This window comes from Glandiceps talaboti, chromosome 22, assembly GCF_964340395.1.
Source record: "Glandiceps talaboti chromosome 22, keGlaTala1.1, whole genome shotgun sequence".
In the NCBI taxonomy this organism is placed as follows: Eukaryota; Metazoa; Hemichordata; class Enteropneusta; family Spengelidae; genus Glandiceps; species Glandiceps talaboti.
Window position 1 is genome coordinate 17,217,286 of NC_135570.1, and position 23,257 is coordinate 17,240,542.

The 23,257-nt window shown below is 35.8% G+C and overlaps 1 protein-coding gene across 5 annotated transcripts in view; it reads right to left on the bottom strand.

The window, feature by feature from the left end:
- The window catches only part of LOC144452008 (outer mitochondrial transmembrane helix translocase-like), a 28,692-nt gene extending 5,550 nt beyond the window's left edge, over window positions 1-23,142 (bottom strand). For 3 of the 5 annotated variants that reach the window (XM_078142984.1, XM_078142988.1, XM_078142987.1), the window contains exons 1-8: window positions 22,976-23,142; window positions 21,068-21,235; window positions 16,906-17,125; window positions 15,481-15,638; window positions 11,160-11,309; window positions 10,180-10,269; window positions 9,443-9,493; window positions 4,629-4,780 (exon numbers count right to left, since the gene is read on the bottom strand). In XM_078142984.1, coding sequence (XP_077999110.1) covers window positions 4,629-4,780; window positions 9,443-9,493; window positions 10,180-10,269; window positions 11,160-11,309; window positions 15,481-15,638; window positions 16,906-17,125; window positions 21,068-21,226 — 980 coding nt within the window. In that variant the 5' untranslated portion in view covers window positions 21,227-21,235; window positions 22,976-23,142. Of the gene's footprint in view, window positions 1-4,628; window positions 4,781-9,442; window positions 9,494-10,179; window positions 10,270-11,159; window positions 11,310-15,480; window positions 15,639-16,905; window positions 17,126-21,067; window positions 21,274-22,975 lie in introns of all 5 variants that reach the window. The other 2 variants (XM_078142985.1, XM_078142989.1) reach the window with 2 other exon arrangements.
- Between the last annotated feature and the right edge of the window lie 115 nt (window positions 23,143-23,257).

Consider the following 23,257-nt stretch of genomic DNA (forward strand, 5'->3'; position numbering starts at 1 on the left):
ACAGTCACATTACTTGTGTTGTGTGGTAATAATCAACAGTCACATTACTTGTGTTGTGTGGTAATAATCAAGTCACATTACTTGCGTTGTGTGATAATCATCAACAGTCACATTACTTGTGTTGTGTGGTAATAATCAAGTCACATTACTTGTGTTGTGTGGTAATAATCAACAGTCACATTACTTGTGTTGTGTGGTAATAATCAACAGTCACATTACTTGTGTTGTGTGGTAATAATCAACAGTCACATTACTTGTGTTGTGTGGTAATAATCAACAGTCACATTACTTGTGTTGTATGGTAATAATCAACAGTCACATTACTTGTGTTGTATGGTTATAATCAACAGTCACATTACTTGTGTTGTGTGGTAATAATCAACAGTCACATTACTTGTGTTGTATGGTTATAATCAAGTCACATTACTTGTGTTGTATGGTAATAATCAACAGTCACATTACTTGTGTTGTGTGGTAATAATCAACAGTCACATTACTTGTGTTGTGTGGTAATAATCAACAGTCACATTACTTGTGTTGTATGGTAATAATCAACAGTCACATTACTTGTGTTGTGTGGTAATAATCAACAGTCACATTACTTGTGTTGTGTGGTAATAATCAACAGTCACATTACTTGTGTTGTATGGTAATAATCAACAGTCACATTACTTGTGTTGTATGGTAATAATCAACAGTCACATTACTTGTGTTGTGTGGTAATAATCAACAGTCACATTACTTGTGTTGTGTGGTAATAATCAACAGTCACATTACTTGTGTTGTATGGTAATAATCAACAGTCACATTACTTGTGTTGTATGGTAATAATCAACAGTCACATTACTTGTGTTGTGTGGTAATAATCAACAGTCACATTACTTGCGTTGTGTGGTAATAATCAACAGTCACATTACTTGTGTTATGTGGTAATAATCAACAGTCACATTACTTGTGTTATGTGGTAATAATCAACAGTCACATTACTTGTGTTGTGTGGTAATAATCAACAGTCACATTACTTGTGTTGTGTGGTAATAATCAACAGTCACATTACTTGCGTTGTGTGATAATCATCAACAGTCACATTACTTGTGTTGTGTGGTAATAATCAACAGTCACATTACTTGTGTTGTGTGGTAATAATCAACAGTCACATTACTTGTGTTGTGTGGTAATAATCAACAGTCACATTACTTGTGTTGTGTGGTAATAATCAACAGTCACATTACTTGTGTTGTGTGGTAATAATCAACAGTCACATTACTTGTGTTATGTGGTAATAATCAACAGTCACATTACTTGTGTTATGTGGTAATAATCAACAGTCACATTACTTGTGTTGTGTGGTAATCATCAACAGTCACATTACTTGTGTTGTATGGTTATAATCAACAGTCACATTACTTGTGTTGTGTGGTAATAATCAACAGTCACATTACTTGTGTTGTGTGGTAATAATCAACAGTCACATTACTTGTGTTGTGTGGTAATAATCAACAGTCACATTACTTGTGTTGTGTGGTAATAATCAACAGTCACATTACTTGTGTTGTGTGGTAATAATCAACAGTCACATTACTTGTGTTGTGTGGTAATAATCAACAGTCACATTACTTGTGTTGTGTGGTAATAATCAACAGTCACATTACTTGTGTTGTGTGGTAATAATCAACAGTCACATTACTTGTGTTGTGTGGTAATAATCAACAGTCACATTACTTGTGTTGTGTGGTAATAATCAACAGTCACATTACTTGTGTTATGTGGTAATAATCAACAGTCACATTACTTGTGTTATGTGGTAATAATCAACAGTCACATTACTTGTGTTGTGTGGTAATGATCAACAGTGCATCACATTTCCTTTTCATACATTTGAAATTTAGTCTTTTTAACTCATAATGAAGACATAGTTTTTTTCTGTTTATTTTCAGTTTCATTGCAAGACTACAAAGCACTATACTCAACAGCAATTTCTGCACATTCCTTATCACAGACTTTCTTTTTCCAACTGGAAGTTGGGAATTTCTTCAAGTTAGATTTTTCTTGAATAAAACCTGTTCTGTGTGGACTTTTATTTGTGAAATTACACAATTATAATATATTCCTTATATTATGGTATAAGCTAACTAGGTATACTAACTGTATCTAAAATTCTAACCGTTCCAGCTTGAATATATCTCCAACTAGTTTACTAGAGGATGACATCAGCCCTACTTGTGAAGGTATTTTATTTTTATCATTCCATAGCATTTTAAACTTTGTGCTCGATATTTCACAATATTATATAACTCTCAACAATATACCTCAACATGCATTACCTCACTTCAGAAATGCAATCCTGGTACATGCGATCACTGACATGACCGGAGAGAACCTTTTCGGATTTAAAATGCAGAAAGAGACACAAAACATAATGCAAAGGCTGAAGCCAAACTATAGTTGTAGTTATTTTTACTAGGCAAATATTTGTATTTTGGAAATGGCAAGACATGTTTACATCATTAAAACTGTCAGCCTGTGAACAAAGTTTGCTTGATTCACTGAACTGAGTAAGCTTGCTATGAACTGGTCAATGCACTGAACTGAATAAGCTTGCTATGGACTGGTCAATGCACTGAACTGAATAAGCTTGCTATGGACTGGTCAATTCACTGAACTGATTAAGCTTGCTATGAACTGGTCAATTCACTGAACTGAATAAGCTTGCTATGGACGGGTCAATGCACTGAACTGAGTAAGCTTGCTATGGACTGGTCAATGCACTGAACTGAACAAGCTTGCTATGAACTGGTCAATTCACTGAACTGAGTAAGCTTGCTATGGACTGGTCAATTCACTGAACTAAATAAGCTTGCTATGGACTGGTCAATTCACTGAACTGAATAAGCTTGCTATGGACTGGTCAATTCACTGAACTGAGTAAGCTTGCTATGGACTGGTCAATGCACTGAACTGAATAAGCTTGCTATGGACTGGTCAATTCACTGAACTGAATAAGCTTGCTATGGACTGGTCAATTCACTGAACTGAATAAGCTTGCTATGGACTGGTCAATTCACTGAACTGAATAAGCTTGCTATGGGACTGGTCAATTCACTGAACTGAGTAAGCTTGCTATGGACTGGTCAATGCACTGAACTGAATAAGCTTGCTATGGACTGGTCAATTCACTGAACTGAATAAGCTTGCTATGGACTGGTCAATGCACTGAACTGAATAAGCTTGCTATGGACTGGTCAATTCACTGAACTGAGTAAGCTTGCTATGGACTGGTCAATGCACTGAACTGAATAAGCTTGCTATGGACTGGTCAATTCACTGAACTGATTAAGCTTGCTATGGACTGGTCAATTCACTGAACTGAATAAGCTTGCTATGGACTGGTCAATGCACTGAACTGAATAAGCTTGCTATGGACGGGTCAATGCACTGAACTGAGTAAGCTTGCTATGGACTGGTCAATGCACTGAACTGAGTAAGCTTGCTATGGACTGGTCAATGCACTGAACTGATTAAGCTTGCTATGGACTGGTCAATTCACTGAACTGAATAAGCTTGCTATGGACGGGTCAATGCACTGAACTGAGTAAGCTTGCTATGGACTGGTCAATTCACTGAACTGAATAAGCTTGCTATGGACTGGTCAATGCACTGAACTGAATAAGCTTGCTATGGACTGGTCAATTCACTGAACTGAGTAAGCTTGCTATGGACTGGTCAATGCACTGAACTGAATAAGCTTGCTATGGACTGGTCAATTCACTGAACTGAATAAGCTTGCTATGGACTGGTCAATTCACTGAACTGAATAAGCTTGCTATGGACTGGTCAATTCACTGAACTGAATAAGCTTGCTATGGACTGGTCAATGCACTGAACTGAATAAGCTTGCTATGGACTGGTCAATGCACTGAACTGAATAAGCTTGCTATGGACTGGTCAATGCACTGAACTGAATAAGCTTGCTATGGACTGGTCAATTCACTGAACTGAATAAGCTTGCTATGGACTGGTCAATGCACTGAACTGAATAAGCTTGCTATGGACTGGTCAATGCACTGAACTGAATAAGCTTGCTATGGACTGGTCAATTCACTGAACTGAGTAAGCTTGCTATGGACTGGTCAATGCACTGAACTGAGTAAGCTTGCTATGGACTGGTCAATTCACTGAACTGAATAAGCTTGCTATGGACTGGTCAATTCACTGAACTGAGTAAGCTTGCTATGGACTGGTCAATGCACTGAACTGAGTAAGCTTGCTATGGACTGGTCAATTCACTGAACTGAATAAGCTTGCTATGGACTGGTCAATTCACTGAACTGAATAAGCTTGCTATGGACTGGTCAATTCACTGAACTGAGTAAGCTTGCTATGGACTGGTCAATTCACTGAACTGAATAAGCTTGCTATGGACTGGTCAATGCACTGAACTGAATAAGCTTGCTATGGACTGGTCAATTCACTGAACAGAATAAGCTTGCTATGGACTGGTCAATTCACTGAACTGAATAAGCTTGCTATGGACTGGTCAAATCACTGAACTGAATAAGCTTGCTATGGACTGGTCAATTCACTGAACTGTAAATAATACTACCTTCAAATTTATTGTCAATTCTTACCTTTCATGAGGTAATTGCTGTTCTTGTCTCTGTTCTTTGATATAGTCTTTTACTCTAAATACTGACGCATTGCGACACAATTCCCATAAATCACTACCAGAATAACCAGCAGTTTCATCGGCAACTAAAGACAGATCTACATCTTCTGACATCTGTAAATAACACAAACCATAACAGTATTACATTTACATCATATAATTGGATATTTACTGCATAATCTTTTTCTTTTGTTCAGCCAAGGCAAATATGAATAACCTGAGGGGCTTTGTTACTATGAGTTGTAAGTCGATTTGTGACAAAACCCCTTTGGTCATGAGTATTGTCATACTGAATTAATCTAGCACTGAACAATTATTACAGGGATAAACCAGCAAAGCTTATTTCTGTCTTTAGTATCCTTACATTAATTACTGCTATCAACTTCTTTATGATTTTATAATACCTTGATATTATAATACCTTGGTAACTTATTCAACTTTGAAGTCATGTGAAGAAGTTCTACTGAACTTAGACTAGTTTCTGGTCAAGTCTTGTCACTAGAAGGTTTGCAAGATTGTGAAAAAATTGGTCAATCAGCTATGTCATATGATGCATCACCTGACACTATTCACTTGGTCAAATCTGAATCTGATAATTATCTGATTATGCCACCCGGACACCTATGAAAAACCAAAATGTCTAGTGAAATCAGACACTTCCTGTCATATTTTGTCTGCAATTCATATTCAAATTAGCTATTGTTTGGTTTGTCATATTTTATCTGCGATTCATAATCAAATTAGCTATTGTTTGGTTTGTCATATTTTATCTGCAATTCATATTCAAACAAGTCATTGAGAATGACATAGACCCCGCTATGATTGGGTTTTAAGGAACTGGCAGTTTATGTTGTCATTTTCTTGATATCACTACTCTGATCACGCAACAACACTTGTGAACCTAAATCAAACAGACTTAGATATGTTGTGTCTGCTCGCTGGACATGGAACATGCCTACTCATGTTGTGTCTCCTCATTGGACATGGGACATGCCTACTCTTCAAGATGATGTGATGGAATAAACCATTCAACAATAAAGGATGGGGGGGGGGGGACCTGTTCAAGCATGTCCGAGTTATGGCTTTGGACATGGAAAATTCACAAACAAAATGGCTGCTAGGTGGCCATATTGGATCGTATCATGACAACAATCAATATGCACATGTATGACATAGAACACTGTCCTAATACCAACTTTGAATGAGATCTGTTCAAGCATGTCTGAGTTATGGCTTAAGACAGGGAAAATTTGCAAACAAAATGGCTGCTAGGTGGCCATATTGGATCGTATCATGAAACAAATTGACGTGCATATGTATGCCACTGTATGTTGCCCCTGTACCAAGTTTGAAAAAAATCGGTCTAGGCATCTCCAAGAAACGGCTCTGGATGGACGGATGGACGGACGGACGGACAGACGGACGCACAGAACCCAATCCATAAGTCCCCGTCCCGGACTTTGTCCGGCGGGGACTAATTAGCTATTGTTTGGTTTGTCATATTTTATCTGCAATTCATATTCAAATTAGCTATTATTTGGTTTGTCATATTTTGTCTGCAATTCATACTCAAATTAGTTATTATTTGGTTTGTCATATTTTATCTGCAATTCATGCTCAAATTAGTTATTATTTGGTTTGTCATATTTTATCTGCAATTCATACTCAAATTAGCTATTATTTGGTTTGTCATATTTTATCTGCAATTCATACTCAAATTAGTTATTATTTGGTTTGTCATATTTTATCTGCAATTCATACTCAAATTAGCTATTATTTGGTTTGTCATATTTTATCTACAATTCATACTCAAATTAGCTATTATTTGGTTTTAAATTGTCATATTTTGTCTGCAATTCATACTCAAATTAGTTATTATTTGGTTTTAAATTGTCATATTTTGTCTGCAATTCATACTCAAATTAGCTATTATTTGGTTTTAAATTGTCATATTTTGTCTGCAATTCATACTCAAATTAGTTATTATTTGGTTTTAAATTGTCATATTTTGTCTGCAATTCATACTCAAATTAGCTATTATTTGGTTTTAAATTGTCATATTTTGTCTGCAATTCATACTCAAATTAGCTATTATTTGGTTTTAAATTGTCATATTTTGTCTGCAATTCATACTCAAATTAGCTATTATTTGGTTTTAAATTGTCATATTTTGTCTGCAATTCATACTCAAATTAGCTATTATTTGGTTTTAAATTGTCATATTTTGTCTGCAATTCATACTCAAATTAGCTATTATTTGGTTTTAAATTGTCATATTTTGTCTGCAATTCATACTCAAATTAGCTATTATTTGGTTTTAAATTGTCATATTTTGTCTGCAATTCATACTCAAATTAGTTATTATTTGGTTTGTCATATTGTAACTGCAATTCATACTCAAATTAGTTATTATTTGGTTTGTCATATTGTAACTGCAATTCATACTCAAATTAGCTATTATTTGGTTTGTCATATTTTATCTACAATTCATACTCAAATTAGCTATTATTTGGTTTGTCATATTTTATCTACAATTCATACTCAAATTAGCTATTATTTGGTTTGTCATATTTTGTCTGCAATTCATACTCAAATTAGTTATTATTTGGTTTGTCATATTGTAACTGCAATTCATACTCAAATTAGCTATTATTTGGTTTGTCATATTTTATCTACAATTCATACTCAAATTAGCTATTATTTGGTTTGTCATATTTTGTCTGCAATTCATACTCAAATTAGTTATTATTTGGTTTGTCATTTTATCTGCAATGCATATTCAAATTAGTTATTATTTGGTTTGTCATATTTTATCTACAATTCATACTCAAATTAGCTATTATTTGGTTTGTCATATTTTATCTGCAATTCATACTCAAACTAGCTATTATTATCTCTACTATGTGCAATAGCATATTCATTTCCAAAAGCCATCAGTGCTTTGAATCAGATTAGTGATGACCAGATTTAAACTGAATGCCTCCCGTAAGGGAATCACTAATTATGCAAATAACTCATTAAACTAAAAAAAAATATGGTAACAGGCTTTGTTTTTTGGACAAGTGTACTTTCTTAGGTTAATGTATGTAAGAGTGTATGATACTGCTTAATTACTGAATATCGTTCATTATTCAAAAACTTTGTTACGGTTAACGTATGTACTAAATTGTATTGAAATTGAAGTATGCAGTCTTAAGATATAGCCTAATTACCGAAAATCATTAATTATGCAAATTATTCATTAACACTGTAAGGTACATCAACTAACTTTATAGGACATACACAATTTGTCATGGTTAATGTATGTACTGAATTGTATTGAAATTGAAGTATGCAGTCGTAAGATATAGCCCAATTACCAAGAATCATTAATTATGCAAATTATTCATTAACACTGAAAGGTACACCAACAAGCTTTACAGGACACATGTGATTGTTATGGTTAACATGTGTACTGAATTATATTGGAATTGAAGTATGTATTCTTAAGATATAGCCTAATTACCAAAAATAGTTAATTATGCAAATTATTCATTAAAGCTGTAAGATACATCAACGAATTTTATAGGACAAATGTATGTTGTTATGTTTAATGAATATACTAAATTATATTGAAATTGAAGTATGCAGTCTTAAGATATTGCATAATTAGTTGATTTCATTAATATGCAAATTTCTCTAATTAAACATTAACAGATCTGGCTCAAAACCTAATCAGGTCTTGCTATTACCCTAACGATTATATATCCCAAATTTCATTACAATTGAGCCAGTCGATTTTTAGAAAATGATGACACAGACACACAGACACACAGACAGACAGACAGACACAGACACACCTTCCCCTTTTAATACCTCCCGTACCCTTACGGGAGGTAAAAATAATGACTGATACGAACAAATCAGAAGGCAAGGAAATTATAGCCAATTACAGCCAGGGATAAATTACCTGTTACCAGTCCAAGTTATCAAAGCTGATATGGAACTAGAAATTTATATTTCAGCCATTATTGTTGCCCTAACTACCAGGATAGAGTATACATTAACCAGGGCCCTAACTACCAGGATAGAGTATACATGTACATTAACCAGGGCCCTAACTACCAGGATAGAGTATACATGTACATTAACCAGGGCCCTAACTACCAGGATAGAATATACATTAATCAGGGCCCTAACTACCAGGATAGAATATACATTAATCAGGGCCCTAACTACCAGGATAGAGTATACATTAACCAGGGTCCTAACTACCAGGATAGAGTATACATTAACCAGGGCCCTAACTACCAGGATAGAATATACATTAATCAGGGCCGTAACTACCAGGATAGAGTATACATTAACCAGGGCCCTAACTACCAGGATAGAATATACATTAATCAGGGCCGTAACTACCAGGATAGAATATACATTAACCAGGGTCCTAACTACCAGGATAGAGTATACATTAACCAGGGTCCTAACTACCAGGATAGAGTATACATTAACCAGGGCCGTAACTACCAGGATAGAATATACATTAACCAGGGTCCTAACTACCAGGATAGAGTATACACTAATCAGGGCCCTAACTACCAGGATAGAGTATACACTAATCAGGGCCCTAACTACCAGGATAGAGTATACATTAACCAGGGCCCTAACTACCAGGATAGAGTATACACTAACCAAGGCCGTAACTACCAGGATACAGCATAACATAGCATTGTATGGGTTGTAATAAACTGAATGAAAGTGTCAAGGTAGTAGTATCACACAAACCAAAATACATACATATTCATTGTCTAATATAAGCTCCAATATACATTGTCTTTGCTCTTTGTTCTGAAAATGAAAACACAGAAATAACATTTCATAGTTATATGTAATATTGATGCAAAGTTGTAGAATTTTCTTGTCCTAAATCTCCATATAAAGACATGTCAAATAATACACTGTATTGCATTGAGAATACACTGTTACACTACTTACATTAAAATTAAATATTTTATACTGAAATACTCAAAATGTTAATGACAACAAAGAAATTACTTGTCTCGGCTTTGATTCAGTGTCATTTGGATTATGTCTGTTCATCATGGTACAGTAGTCTCACAAAGAAGTTGAAGGGTAGACTACAAGTTCTGCAAAATAACATCATGAGATACATACTTAGTGCTGCTACTAGAACACACACTGGATATAATCAATTTGAACCTATAGGTATGTTTCCAGTAGAATTGAGAGTTGAGCAATTAAAACCTAATCATAAATTATGTTTAACATCATAAATGGTTGTTCTCCCAAGTACTTACACTGCGATGTAGAAATGGTCCATAATTGGTATAGTTAGAGAACAAGAGTGAGTGAACTGTCATGTGTAATTCTAAGAGAAAGTGGTATGGGTAAGAGTTCATTGACATACAAAGGCATTTGTGTTTGGCATAGCAAGGCTGGAGATACAGTACTAAGCTATCCATGATATGGTACTCTACATGCTAAAATGATTTCAGTCAGACACAATGACTTACAGGCATTCCTATATGAAACATACTGGGCATTCTTCTCAATATTGCTCCATCTACATCTTGAGGTCTATTTGTAGCACCCATCACTATCACCTAAATAAAGGAAAAAACAAATTTTGACAATGTAAGCTAGGTTTATCATTGTCCATACAACCTTATAAGGAAATATATCAGCATTGATGTAACTCTGTAAGGATACACATCATTGTTGTGACAATGAGCGAATATAATCATTACTTTGACCATATATGGAGACACATCACCATTGCTATGCCCATATGGGTCTAATAGTTACTTTGACCATATATGGAGACACATCACCATTGCTATGCCCATATGGGTCTAATAGTTACTTTGACCATATATGGAAACACATCACCATTGCTATGCCCATATGGGTCTAATAGTTACTTTGACCATATATGGAAACACATCACCATTGCTATGCCCATATGGGTCTAATAGTTACTTTCACCATATATGGAGACACATCACCATTGCTATGCCCATATGGATCTAATAGTTACTTTGACCATATATGGAGACACATCACCATTGCTATGCCCATATGGGTCTAATAGTTACTTTGACCATATATGGAGACACATCACCATTGCTATGCCCATATGGGTCTAATAGTTACTTTGACCATATATGGAAACATATTCTCACTTCTGTAACCATGAGGATGCCATGCTATGATCTCTTTTCAATACTGGCAATCTTTTTATCCTTATATGGAAATGCTTTTATCCTTATATGGAAATGCTTTTTATCCTTATATGGAAATCTTTTTATCCTATATGGAAATGCTTTTATCCTTATATGGAAATTTTTTTTATCCTTATATGGAAATTTTTTTATCTTTACGTGGAAATCTTTTTATCTGTATATCAATCTTTTTATCCTTATATGGAACTTGTATATAACTAGCAAAAGTCTCTGTAAATGAGCTGACATAGAGTATTTCAATTTTATCTTACCTGACAAGAATAGTCTGTTATAAGTCCATCCCATAGACTCATAAACTGAGCTTTCATCATAGCTGTTGCTTCATGGTCGTAGGAAGCTCGAGATCTTAGAAAAGAATCTACCTCATCAATGAATATAATGGTTGGTTGAATCTTGATAGCCTAAATATGATAACAAACAGGAAAGGGTTTATTACACGGATTCATTATACACGACGTATTCCTAACTTAATCCTGAATAATTAATGACCAAGCTGAGAATCACTATCCTTCTCAATAAATACTGGTAAGACGGACAAAAGAAATAAAAGAAAGGGTTTTGAATTGGATTACCGAGAGTAACTGTAATGTTTACCATACCCAGTTGAAATATACTGAATGACTTGAATACAGATTTGTATACTGTGTGTTTATATAATTTATAAACTGTAAATGTTACTTGCATGGGACTTGAGTATTCACACAGCTGTGCTGTACTCAGCACTAACTGTTTGTTTCCACGATCAATAAATTACCGTTCAAAGTTTGACTAAAACTATTCAAAGACATTGTGTCATACATTTGTCAAAAGGCCAATTCCAATCAAATGATTATATTGTAAACGCATGCTACTGAGCTACCGGTACGTGTTGAGAACTATTTACTGTGGCCGGTTCTAATCTAGTTCTTTGTCCTATGATATGCATTCCGATGATGTGTTGGAATATTGTGGTGCAAATATCTAGTGTTAGTTCTAATCATGATCATCACCAACATGCATGATTGTCAAAAAGTACATTTGACAATCGTGCCCTATTTTAAAGATTAATTTGACTTTTGATGAGTCTTTTTGATGTTTCTGAGCATAACACTATTACAAGAAACTGGGAGAATTTACATTGAACAGTTTGAATCAAGTGTATAGGGAACGTCAGTGTAACAATGCCAATGTGACTGCAAGTTCATGTGGCATGTGAAATCATGGTCTATTTTCTTTTGTCTGTAAAAGCACAACAATTAAAGTGTGACATTCAGCCATTTGATTTGTTTCCTGTTCCTCGATTTCAGCTGTGGTGTAAATAGCCGGAATGATCTTTATTAATTCACAGGCACTGACAGACATATTTTTACACATATCTTGAGACCACTACACTAACCAAAAGTGACTTGATTGACACATATCACTCTGTCTAGATCACACATAGATGTAGATAGTATATGTGGGAGTAGTACAATGTTGTAAGTAGCTATGTAAACATGTGTGACAGCATACACAAACTACACATATTGTGACGAACTCGTGGAAAGTACATGAGAAACTCTAAAACACTAGAATAGATTGCCTATGAAAGTTAATAAGTGGTAGCGTTAGCAAGCCTTTGATAAATGTGAAACACCTGCTGTCACACCAAGCTGTTTGATTGACCTTGTGTATGGCAGAACATACACTATAAAATTGAGTACAGACACATTTGCCAATGCCAGCGTCTCTAGACCACGGCACAGCCCAAGAAACCTGAAATATCATGATCAACTCAACCAACTATTTACTGTTCTCATTTGACAATTAGTACGACTCAAAGACTATCGTTGCACGTTTTGTCTGTGGGGCCTATCCGACAGAAAGTCTATTAGACCCACAAACATATTGAATTATCAATTTTCAGTGAACAGAGTTTGTCGTATAATCTCTGTGGAATTATCGTGTTAAAGGCCGAGTTGTAATCTACAAAAATGTAGATTGCATATGTGCATGGTGACTCTAGATGGTGACAGAAGTATATAAGTGAAGGGCTAATGCAACAGCATCATCAACAGACTTATTTGCACGATATGCAAATTAAAATTGATCGAGTGATGAGTTAGTAACAGACTTAAGATATTTCAGAATTAACCTTTCAAAGAAAACTGGTGTAAACGCTACTGAAATCATTAAGACAAGAGATTTTACTTTTCTTTGTTTGGTACTGGTATAATTTTGGATGTTTTAAAACACACAGGTACTTTGCATTGGCTAAGAGAGTCATTGAAAATATCGGTAAAAACTGGAGAGCTCGAGGGTGCATAGTGATTCATTATCTGGTCCGGGTGTTTTCTTGTTATTCTGTGCACTAAATAATTGTTATGGTTAACATATGCACCAAATTATATTGAATTTGAAGTATGCGTTCCAATAGCCTAATAACTCAAAACCATTAATTATGCAAATATTGAAATAACTAATTAATATTCATTGGATGTTTACCAAAATCTAATCAGGTCTTGCCATTAGCATATGGAAGCAAATTTCATTATAATTGAGCCAGCCATTTTTAAGAAAATTATGACACAGACAGACAGACAGACAGACAGACACACAAACACATACACACACAGATGGATGGACGGACAGACAGACAGACAGACACACAGACAGACATGCACACAGACAGACATCCTCCTTTTAATACCTCCCGTACCCTCATGGGAGGTACCGGGTAATGCTTTATACTGCCCTATAACCCCCTAGAGGGTGTGCTCTTTGCATCCCTGCAAATTAGTGGTTTGTATCTGGACTACTCATGCCCACTGGTACTTTACAAAATTCACACATTGCAGTAGTTGGCTATTTAAGCTGCCCAAATTTCTGATCCTAGTGTTCACCTGGTACATGTAGCGGTGTTTATTATTAAACTTTCCCTCCCTCTTTCCCTACTTTTTTCTCTACCAATGTTTTTGTGAAGGTTGGTAAGTAGGTAAAATCTACCTAAGTTCCCCAGTTATTTTACCTATGTTCCCTACCAGTTGTCATTTTACCAGGGTTCTCTACCAGTGTGTTTGTTAAGGGGGTAAGTAGGTAAAATGAACCTGTGTTCCCCTGTCATTTTACCAGGGTTCTCTACAGTGTGTTTGTTAAGGGGGTAAGTAGGTAAAATAAAACGCACCTGTGTTCCCCTGTCATTTTACCAGGGTTCTCTACAGTATTTGTTAAGGGGGTAAGTAGATAAACTGAACCTGTGTTCCCCTGTCATTTTACCAGGGTTCTCTACAGTGTGTTTGTTAAGGGGGTAAGTAGGTAAAATGCACCTGTGTTCCCCTGTCATTGTACTAGGGTTCTCTACCAGTGTTTTTGTTAAGGGGGTAAGTAGGTAAAATGCACCTGAACTGACGCACATGCAAACAAATTTCTGCTCAGTGAGACACACAGCCAATCAGGTTGCGTCTTAATTGTCATGGGCATACATGTACGCATTGAATAGTAGAGGAGGCGATCTGGCTAAAAAATATAAACATGTACCAAGAAGGTCAATTCTGGCAAAATAACGAAGGTAAAATAGCAATGAACGATTAGCCGACATCTACATCGGATTTTAATCAGATTGTCAAGAATGCATGTTTCAAATTCATTATAACTTGGTACATACATTTGTGATACCAAAGCGCATCTGTCCTGAAAATATTATCGATGTAGCTTTTAGTTTTAATAAGTTATTGGCATATTTTCGGTAATTAGACGCTATGGCCACACAAAAGAAAGTTGTTGTTTCTGGTCAAGAAATGTTTCCTAAAGTGGTGTGGCAATGCAAATGTTTTTGTTAATTGTTCATGATTAGTTGTGCAGTTGTCTTCCCTGAAGTAGCAATTAATGTAGGGAGAGTTATTTTTATGTTTTCCCTTGGATCTGCAGTCTGCATTGACTGGACAACACAAGAAAAAAGAAGATCGAGGCGGGGGTATTAAAGTGATGCAAACTGACCAGAAAACAATTCTTTTGTTTTCTTGGCCTTAAAAACGCCCACCGTGAGATTTATGCTACAACTTTCTATAAAAGGTTCCCATTATTACATGTGTGGTTGGCCGTAAGATCGCATCTGCCAGTGAAATCATAAATATCGGCATTCAGCAGTTGACATTCTAAATTTACTGGTATATAAACGGTGAAATTTCACATTTACCGGCACAGATCAGTTGTGCTAAAAAAACAGACATTGAGCTAAATTTCTTGCATAAATCATGGAATTGCAAGGCTATACCCTTACGGAAGGCATTCAGTTTAAATCTGGCAATACCTGATATCCTCCTTTCTGTTACCATGGTTTCCTCACCTTACCCAAATAACTGGTCAACTAATACTTTGTAAAGTCACTTTGTGGAGAAAAGTGACCAAAAGTATAAAATGGTACAGCTGCTGTTGGTGAAATTTGGTTTGTATGTCCCGAGGGTTATAAGCTATTACTGAGTACATGTAACTTTTAGACTGGTTAGTAATAGTCTGGATGCCAACGTGGTCTCTAACTAAAACCGTGACAATATCATATAGGAACTAGACTGATTAGTAATTACCATACCAATCAACTAATTATGATTAACTTACTAGTGAGAAGACTGCTGCAGCTAATTTCTGTGATTCCCCATACCATTTGTCTGTTAAAGTAGATGCCTGTAAGTTGATAAACCGGAAACCAGCTTCTTTAGCCATTGCCTTAGCAATCATCGTCTTGCCACACCCTGGTGGACCATGAAGAAGTATACCTATAATACATAAACAATATCGTATCATATTCAAGTCACATATTCTATATTTGGGCATACATGTACATGTAATGACATTTCATATTTGGGCATACACATCGTGACATATTCTATATTTGGGACTACATGTAGTGACATATTCCATATTTGGGTATACATGTGATATATTCCATATTTGGGAATACATGTGATATATTCCATATTTGGGAATACATGTGATATATTCCATATTTGGCCAGACTGCTTAAGTCTCCTTTGACATGATATAGAAAATACAATCATTGCATTGCTACACAGCCATACTGTTCCATTCATAGTTTTAGTTTATATAATATAGTATATAGCAGTGGGTGCTTGATAAAATTAATAAAAACAAGTCATTGAGAATGACATAGGGTTTAAGGAACTGGGGAACATGCCTACTCATGTTGTGTCTCCTCGTTGGACATGGTACATGCCTACTCTTCAAGATGACATCATGGAATATAACCATTCAACAATAAAGGATGGGTTGGGTACGGGGGGGGGGGGGGGGGGGGGACCTGTTCAAGCATGTCTGAGTTATGGCTTTGGACATGGAAGATTCACAAACAAAATGGCTGCCAGGCAGCCATATTGGATCATATCACAACAACAATGAATATGCACATGTATGTCATAGAACACTGTCCTAATACCGACTTTGAATGAGATCTGTTCAAGCATGTCTGAGTTATGGCTTTGGACAGGGAAAATTTGCAAACAAAATGGCTGCTAGGTGGCCATATTGGATCGTATCATGAAACAAATTGACGTGCATATGTATGCCATAGTATGTTGCCCCTGTACCAAGGTTGAAAAAAAATTGGTCCAGACATCTCCAAGAAACGGCTCCAGATGGATGGAACCCAATCCATAAGTCCCCATCCCAGACTTTGTTCGATGGGGACTAATTAAAACACTAGAATTAAAAGGTTGCACATCTTTAAAATTACATGTATATCAAACTGGCTATATATTGTTAGTAATATTTTCACAATTCATGTCACAGAATGGCTTGTACAATTCATGTCACAGAATGGCTTGTACAATTCATTTCACAGAATGGCTTGTACAATTCATTTCACAGAATGGCTTGTACAATTCATTTCATGGAATGGCTTGTACAATTCATGTCATAGAATGGCTATAGTACAATGTATAGCTACCATTCTACCAAATACTACATAGTATCATATCCCATAGTACATTACATGTATAATAAGCCACAAATTTCATTTTGTCTCACCTTTTGGAGGCTGTAAAAGGCTGGAACCTCTAAACAAATGTCTCTTCTTCATGGGAAGTATCACTGTTTCTTGTATTTCTTCTATAACATCTTCCAAGCCACCAATATCTCTCCAAGTTACTTGGATACCTAATGGGTCGATTAGTAAGGCTGCTATAGACATTTCATACTCTGTCAATTTGACTCCTTTCACACCAATTTTACCCATTAGTCTTTCAGCCTGAAATAAAAAGATATGACAGTACAGGCTTTATACATGAATGTCTTACTGAGGGGGTGACCTCCTTTCTGAATCCCCCTGCCCTTGGACCATGCAAGTGGCAACATGCTTAAGTTCCTTTAAAGTGTATGTGCAAAGGTTGATAATTTTTTTCATTATTATGTTTATTTTGCCATAAAAATAAATGAAATTGCATTCATACCTCTAAATGTTACGCGCACTGGCAAGAAATGTCACAAAAATACTTGCCCCGTTAATCCCCTGTGCTTCGACTAACTTTGGCACCTCAGCCAGCTAACGAAAGATGTCGAGGTCCCACATATTACAAATGACTTCTAAGCCTTTGTGTTATGTTTACTTATGAATTACTAATTGCGTCACCATATAATAGTATTATCTGTAACTGTACATATTGTTGTGTACCAGATTAGTCTTCCAGCAACAATGGTTCCCTGGCATTTTGTCGGTGGGTGTAGCAGCACCTGCAGTGAAACAATCACCCTACACACATTTCTGAAAGATAACTTTGTAGGTAATGGGTGAAGGCAGTTGTGTAAAAATTGTTCAGTGACACCATACAGTGAAAGCCGGTAAATGTTACTGGGGTTCTCCATGCCACAGGTGTAGCCATGATCAAAGCGAAAAAAAGGAAAACTTATAAAATAATTTGAAATGGTGTTTTTCGAAATTTAAAGAAAGCAAGTTAGCTTCATAAAATATTTTCAGTACGATAGCAATTTTTTGGAAACCAATGGGTAGTCCGACTGTTTCGATTTCCATGGTGCTGAGAGTCGATTGTTTTCATTTTGATGATAATTATAGATGGTTTATTAAAACAGTTTTGTGACCACATGCTAAAATGGTCAAATTATTTGAGTTTACATATCAGTTAAAATAAGAATAGAAAGAGAGCTTGCTCAAAAGAAAAAACACTGGTCAAAAAATTCAATTAAAATCATACTAATAAAAATCTGAACATGGAGAACAAGATAAAAGCTTTTTTACACACACAAAAACCCTCAAAAATACACAAAGAACAAAAACAAAAACAAACAGGAAAAAAACCAAAACGTATACATTTGTACAATGAAAATCTACAAGCGAGACAGTTTATTTAGCCAACCTAACACTATAGACAACAGGACTGTTTTCTTTTCGTTTGGTCCTACATTTGAAAGTGACATTTCCATTATTACGTGTATGATACTTGTGTTGAACTGGGGGCAGCACCAGGTGATGGAGTCTGTGATCATCCTTAAGTATAGAGGATGCAAACGCTTTACAAATATGCTTACGTCTATTCTCAAGGGTTTTGATGTTAAGTAACTGTAGAGCCTGACTGTAGGATTGAAATGGGTATATTATACGGAGTGCCCTCTTTTGGACACTCTCCAATGCTGCTCTGAGTTTGTCTGATAGTCCTCCCTGCCATACAACACTGGAGTATTCTAGGCAGGAACGGACTAAAGAAATGCAAATAAGCTTTAGGTCCTCGTTGTTTGCACCATACCTATTCAGGACTCTCAAGGTGTGTAGACGTTTGGATGCTTTGCTTATGATTTCATTAATATGTACATCCCATTTCAAGTTGTAGGTGACATTTAATCCCAAACATTTGTAAACATTAACAATTTCTAAGACATAACAAGAGGAGTGAGATCTACATCAGTCTTTGAAAAAGACAGTCTTATTTCTTTACATTTCTTTGGATTTAAACTCATGTTGTTGTTGGAAGACCAGTCAAAAATTCTAGTTAGATCATCTTGTAAGTTAGATTTACTGGTATCATTGCAATGAAAATGTTCTGATATTGTGGTATCATGCATGAAAACAAAGTGTGAGTTACAATAGGAACCTGGATATCATTAATCATCAAAAATAAATAAAATTGGACCGAGTTTTGTAAAAAGACGCAACGCTATGTAAAATGTTGCTATTTTTGTTTCCATTGTTTTGTCTACCTGAAAAATTAGTGTATCATGCCAAACACATATCCATAGTGGATGGACACAGCACAGTACAGTCAACACTTCATGATCTCAGGTCAAATAAATCCACAATGTATGTAAGACATGTCTATCCATCAAAAACTCAAACAAAACAAAAATACGCAATTACACCATGATACGGTCGGCTTCAGTGAGCACGGGCCGTGCTTTGAAAAATGATACCACTTCATGTCACTGTGTGGATGGTAATGAACTTAGTAACCAGATTTAAACTGAATGCCTCCTGTAAGGGAATAACTAATTATGCAAATAGCTCATTAAACTAAAAAAATTATGGTAACAAGCTTTGTTTTTTGGACAACACTAATTACCAAAAATAATTAATTATGCAAATTATTCATTAACGCTGTAAGATACATCAACGAATTTTATAGGACAAATGTATGTTGTTATGTTTAATGAATATACTAAATTATATTGAAATTGAAGTATGCAGTCTTAAGATATTGCGTAATTAGTTGATTTCATTAATATGCAAATTTCTCTAATTAAACATTAACAGATCTGGCTCAAAACCTAATCAGGTCTAGCTATTACCCTAAAGATTATATATCCCAAATTTCATTACAATTGAGCCAGCCGATTTTTAGAAAATGATGACACAGACAGACAGACAGACAGTCAGACAGACAGACAGGCATTCCCCTTTTAATACCTCCCGTACCCTTACGGGAGGTAAAAAAGTGAAATAAAGTGGGTACATAGTTTTTCAAAAGGGATAGTTTTCCAACAAAAGTTTCTGCTGTGGTCAATTTAATCTGTGGTTGTACTTTCGCGAACATTTTGAATGGTCATAGAATGTACTGTGACGACACATACTACAACAACTTGAGAGAATATTATTGGGAACTAATTGTGTTGTATTGTCTTCTCGTGACGCCATTCTCATCCGACCTCTGTATGTTTGATGGGTATGAAAATATTAGATAATTTTCGTTTCGATTATAATTCAATAATTGGGAATTAGAATATACAATTTCTTATTTCAGTGACATTTTATCGAGTGTCACCTTAGTAGTGTCAGTTGACAACACACAACGGTATGTGTTTACATGCAAACGATCGTTGATCTTCTAGCTTACATGTACTAATACATCCATAACTAGTCAAAGTTATAAACTAGATTCACAAAAAGTGCAATTTTGCACTTCCATTCAGCGAGGAGTATAGCGTATCACATGGAATTCACAAAATTCGACGGACAAAAGTAACAAAACGTAATATGTTACATCTAATGTTAATGACAATAACTGTCACCTACAATTTACATTGACAACTGCATACATGCAATAAAAAAAATACAAAGTCCTGTTATTCAGTTTTCGTGTTGTGAGATTGTCTGTGGGAGCTGTTTTCTACCCATTGAATAGTCACTGCCAGAGGAACTATCGTTACTGCTAGCTAAATCACACCATCAGATGTTAATGCTGGAGTGTATTGCTCTACGATTGAGGCATGTGACAAATATTCAACATCGTGTTCTGGCGAAAACCGGTTGAGAAGTTGACCTTCTGGCTCAGCCCTAATGGCTTTGCATGTAAAGATAAACTGAAGAGGACGATTGTGTTCCCGAAGTGACGTCACGATGTCCTATCCATATGCAAATGAAAGTACTTCCTGAGGTGCTCTGTGTGGCTGGACCTAGAGTGACTCATTTTTTACGCAATTTCTCACGTCAAAGCTATTCTATAATATCACAAAACCCAATGTCCTTTATTTTTATGGCAAAATAAACATAATGACAAAAAAGTATCACCCTTTGCATGTACACTTTAATGTAAAGGTCCAAGTACATATTACAATAGTTAGTATTGCAAGAAATGTCCCCATCTGTCAACTTTATAAAGTCCTTACAAATGAATTCTGTCTCTAACAATATTTTATATTTTTGTTGATACCAGTTCTAAGAAATAACCAATCAAGAAATACACACCTGTTTCTGTGCCTGTGCTTTTTGTTTTCTGGTAGGGTCCATTTGTTCTACAACCCATTTAATACCATAATATGAACATACTCCAAATATAGCTAGACGTATCACTATGCCTGTTAGCTCTTGCCTTGATAAGGCCATACTTGCTCCTGCATTTGGCATACTTGACACCTGTGTGTGATAATATGGGTAGATCTGTAACTAGACACCTGTGTGTGATAATATGGGTAGATCTGTAACTAGACACCTGTGTGTATGATAATATGGGTAGATCTGTAACTAGACACCTGTGTGTGTGTGATAATATGGGTAGATCTGTAACTAGACACCTGTGTGTGTGATAATATGGGTAGATCTGTAACAAGACACCTCTGTATGATAATATGGGTAGATCTGTTACTAGACACCTGTGTGTGTGATAATATGGGTAGATCTGTAACTAGACACCTGTGTATGATAATATGGGTAGATCTGTAACTAGACACCTGTGTATGATAATATGGGTAGATCTGTAACTAGACACCTGTGTGTGATAATATGGGTAGATCTGTAACTAGACACCTGCTTGTGTGTGTGTGTGTGTGAGAGAGAGAGAGAGAGAGAGAGAGAGAGAGAGAGAGAGAGAGAGAGAGAGAGAGAGAGAGAGAGAGAGAGAGAGAGAGAGAGAGAGAGAGAGAGAGAGAGAGAGAGAGAGAGAGAGAGAGAGAGAGAGAGAGAGAGAGAGAGAGAGAGAGAGAGAGAGAGTTGACACTGAACTAGTTAGGTGGTTGAATATGTATACACAGAAGAGTTGATTATACATTTGAAACAAGGTATTTCTGTGTTGTATTTCAACGGCTGTCATTTATTAACAGCCAAGAAAGCATGATATATCAATGAGGTCGAGTAAGGACAAATCTGTTACAGTTCAATGCAGCTATTCTAGCAGAACTTGGAAGATACCCAGTACAGCTTGGTCGACAATTATATGTTTTTGTCACAGAACATTGAAGTTACCATTTGACAGACTATCTCATAAAGCACTAAACGACATAATAACCCTCCTGGAACATTGTGGAGTAAGCCTTCAGTATTTGCATTGGAAAATGTATAAGTGATATATAGGGTATAATCTCTGAAAGGTGAACATTTTTGTGAATGGAAAAAACTTAGGACGTAGAGAAAATTTAACTCCAATATTTATTTTGAACCATATCTTGTCATTTTGAAAAGTTTTCAACTCCGACATTTTTACACAAAGTTTATATGCTCCTGTCATAAGTTAATGATCGAAATGGGTAGATATATAAATATACCAGTAGAAGACAGATTATGCTGTGTGTGTGACTCCAATGAAGTGGACTCTGAAGTTTATATTTTGATCAATTGCTCTGGGTACCATCAACAAAGACAGAGTTTCTCTTGAACAGTATCCACTATTTACTCTGATTTTATGGATAAGGATGACGAGACTAAATTCATCGTAATTATGTCAAGTATAGATAAAACTATTGTAGTGACGACTGCAAAATTCATAATAGATAATTTCAGGATCAGGGACAGTATTTGATTTCCTTTTTGTTTGCATTGTAGTCTTTATATATATTTATTTCTCAGCTGTTTTGTGCTTTTTGCTCACGTGACCTCCCTTATTCGTTCTTTATATATATTTTTAACCCTCCTCCGTGTATAAACGGAGGTATGTTCCGTTATTGGAATAAAGAAAGACTATACTACTATACTGTTAAGTGTGATGAACTCTGCCTGAAGCCTGGATGCATATGCATACACATGGCAACAGGAATATACAAAATGTATCTCGTGCATGACAATGTCAAACCTCAAGGTGAGAAAGAATTTTAATATCGTGAATATACGTAGTCAGTATATGTGCGATTGGTATTGTATGAAATATTGTATTGGTTTACTTACGGTCTGACAGTGACACAGCTGTTGAAAATGCTTGTCAATATTGAGATACAACTCTGACTTCACTTAATGTGCGATGACCCAATCCGGAAAGTTTGGGGGTACGAGGTGCGAAACGTTGGCGCACCACACCGGATGGAGCATGTGGAGTAGAAGATATCGGCATGTCATATTCATAGGTACCAGTGATAGCGCCCTCAATACGTTTAAGTTGCACCATGGATCATCGAGATAGATCCATGTTTGCACACAATAAGTGTAATACGGTAATTGAAATTTGCGTTG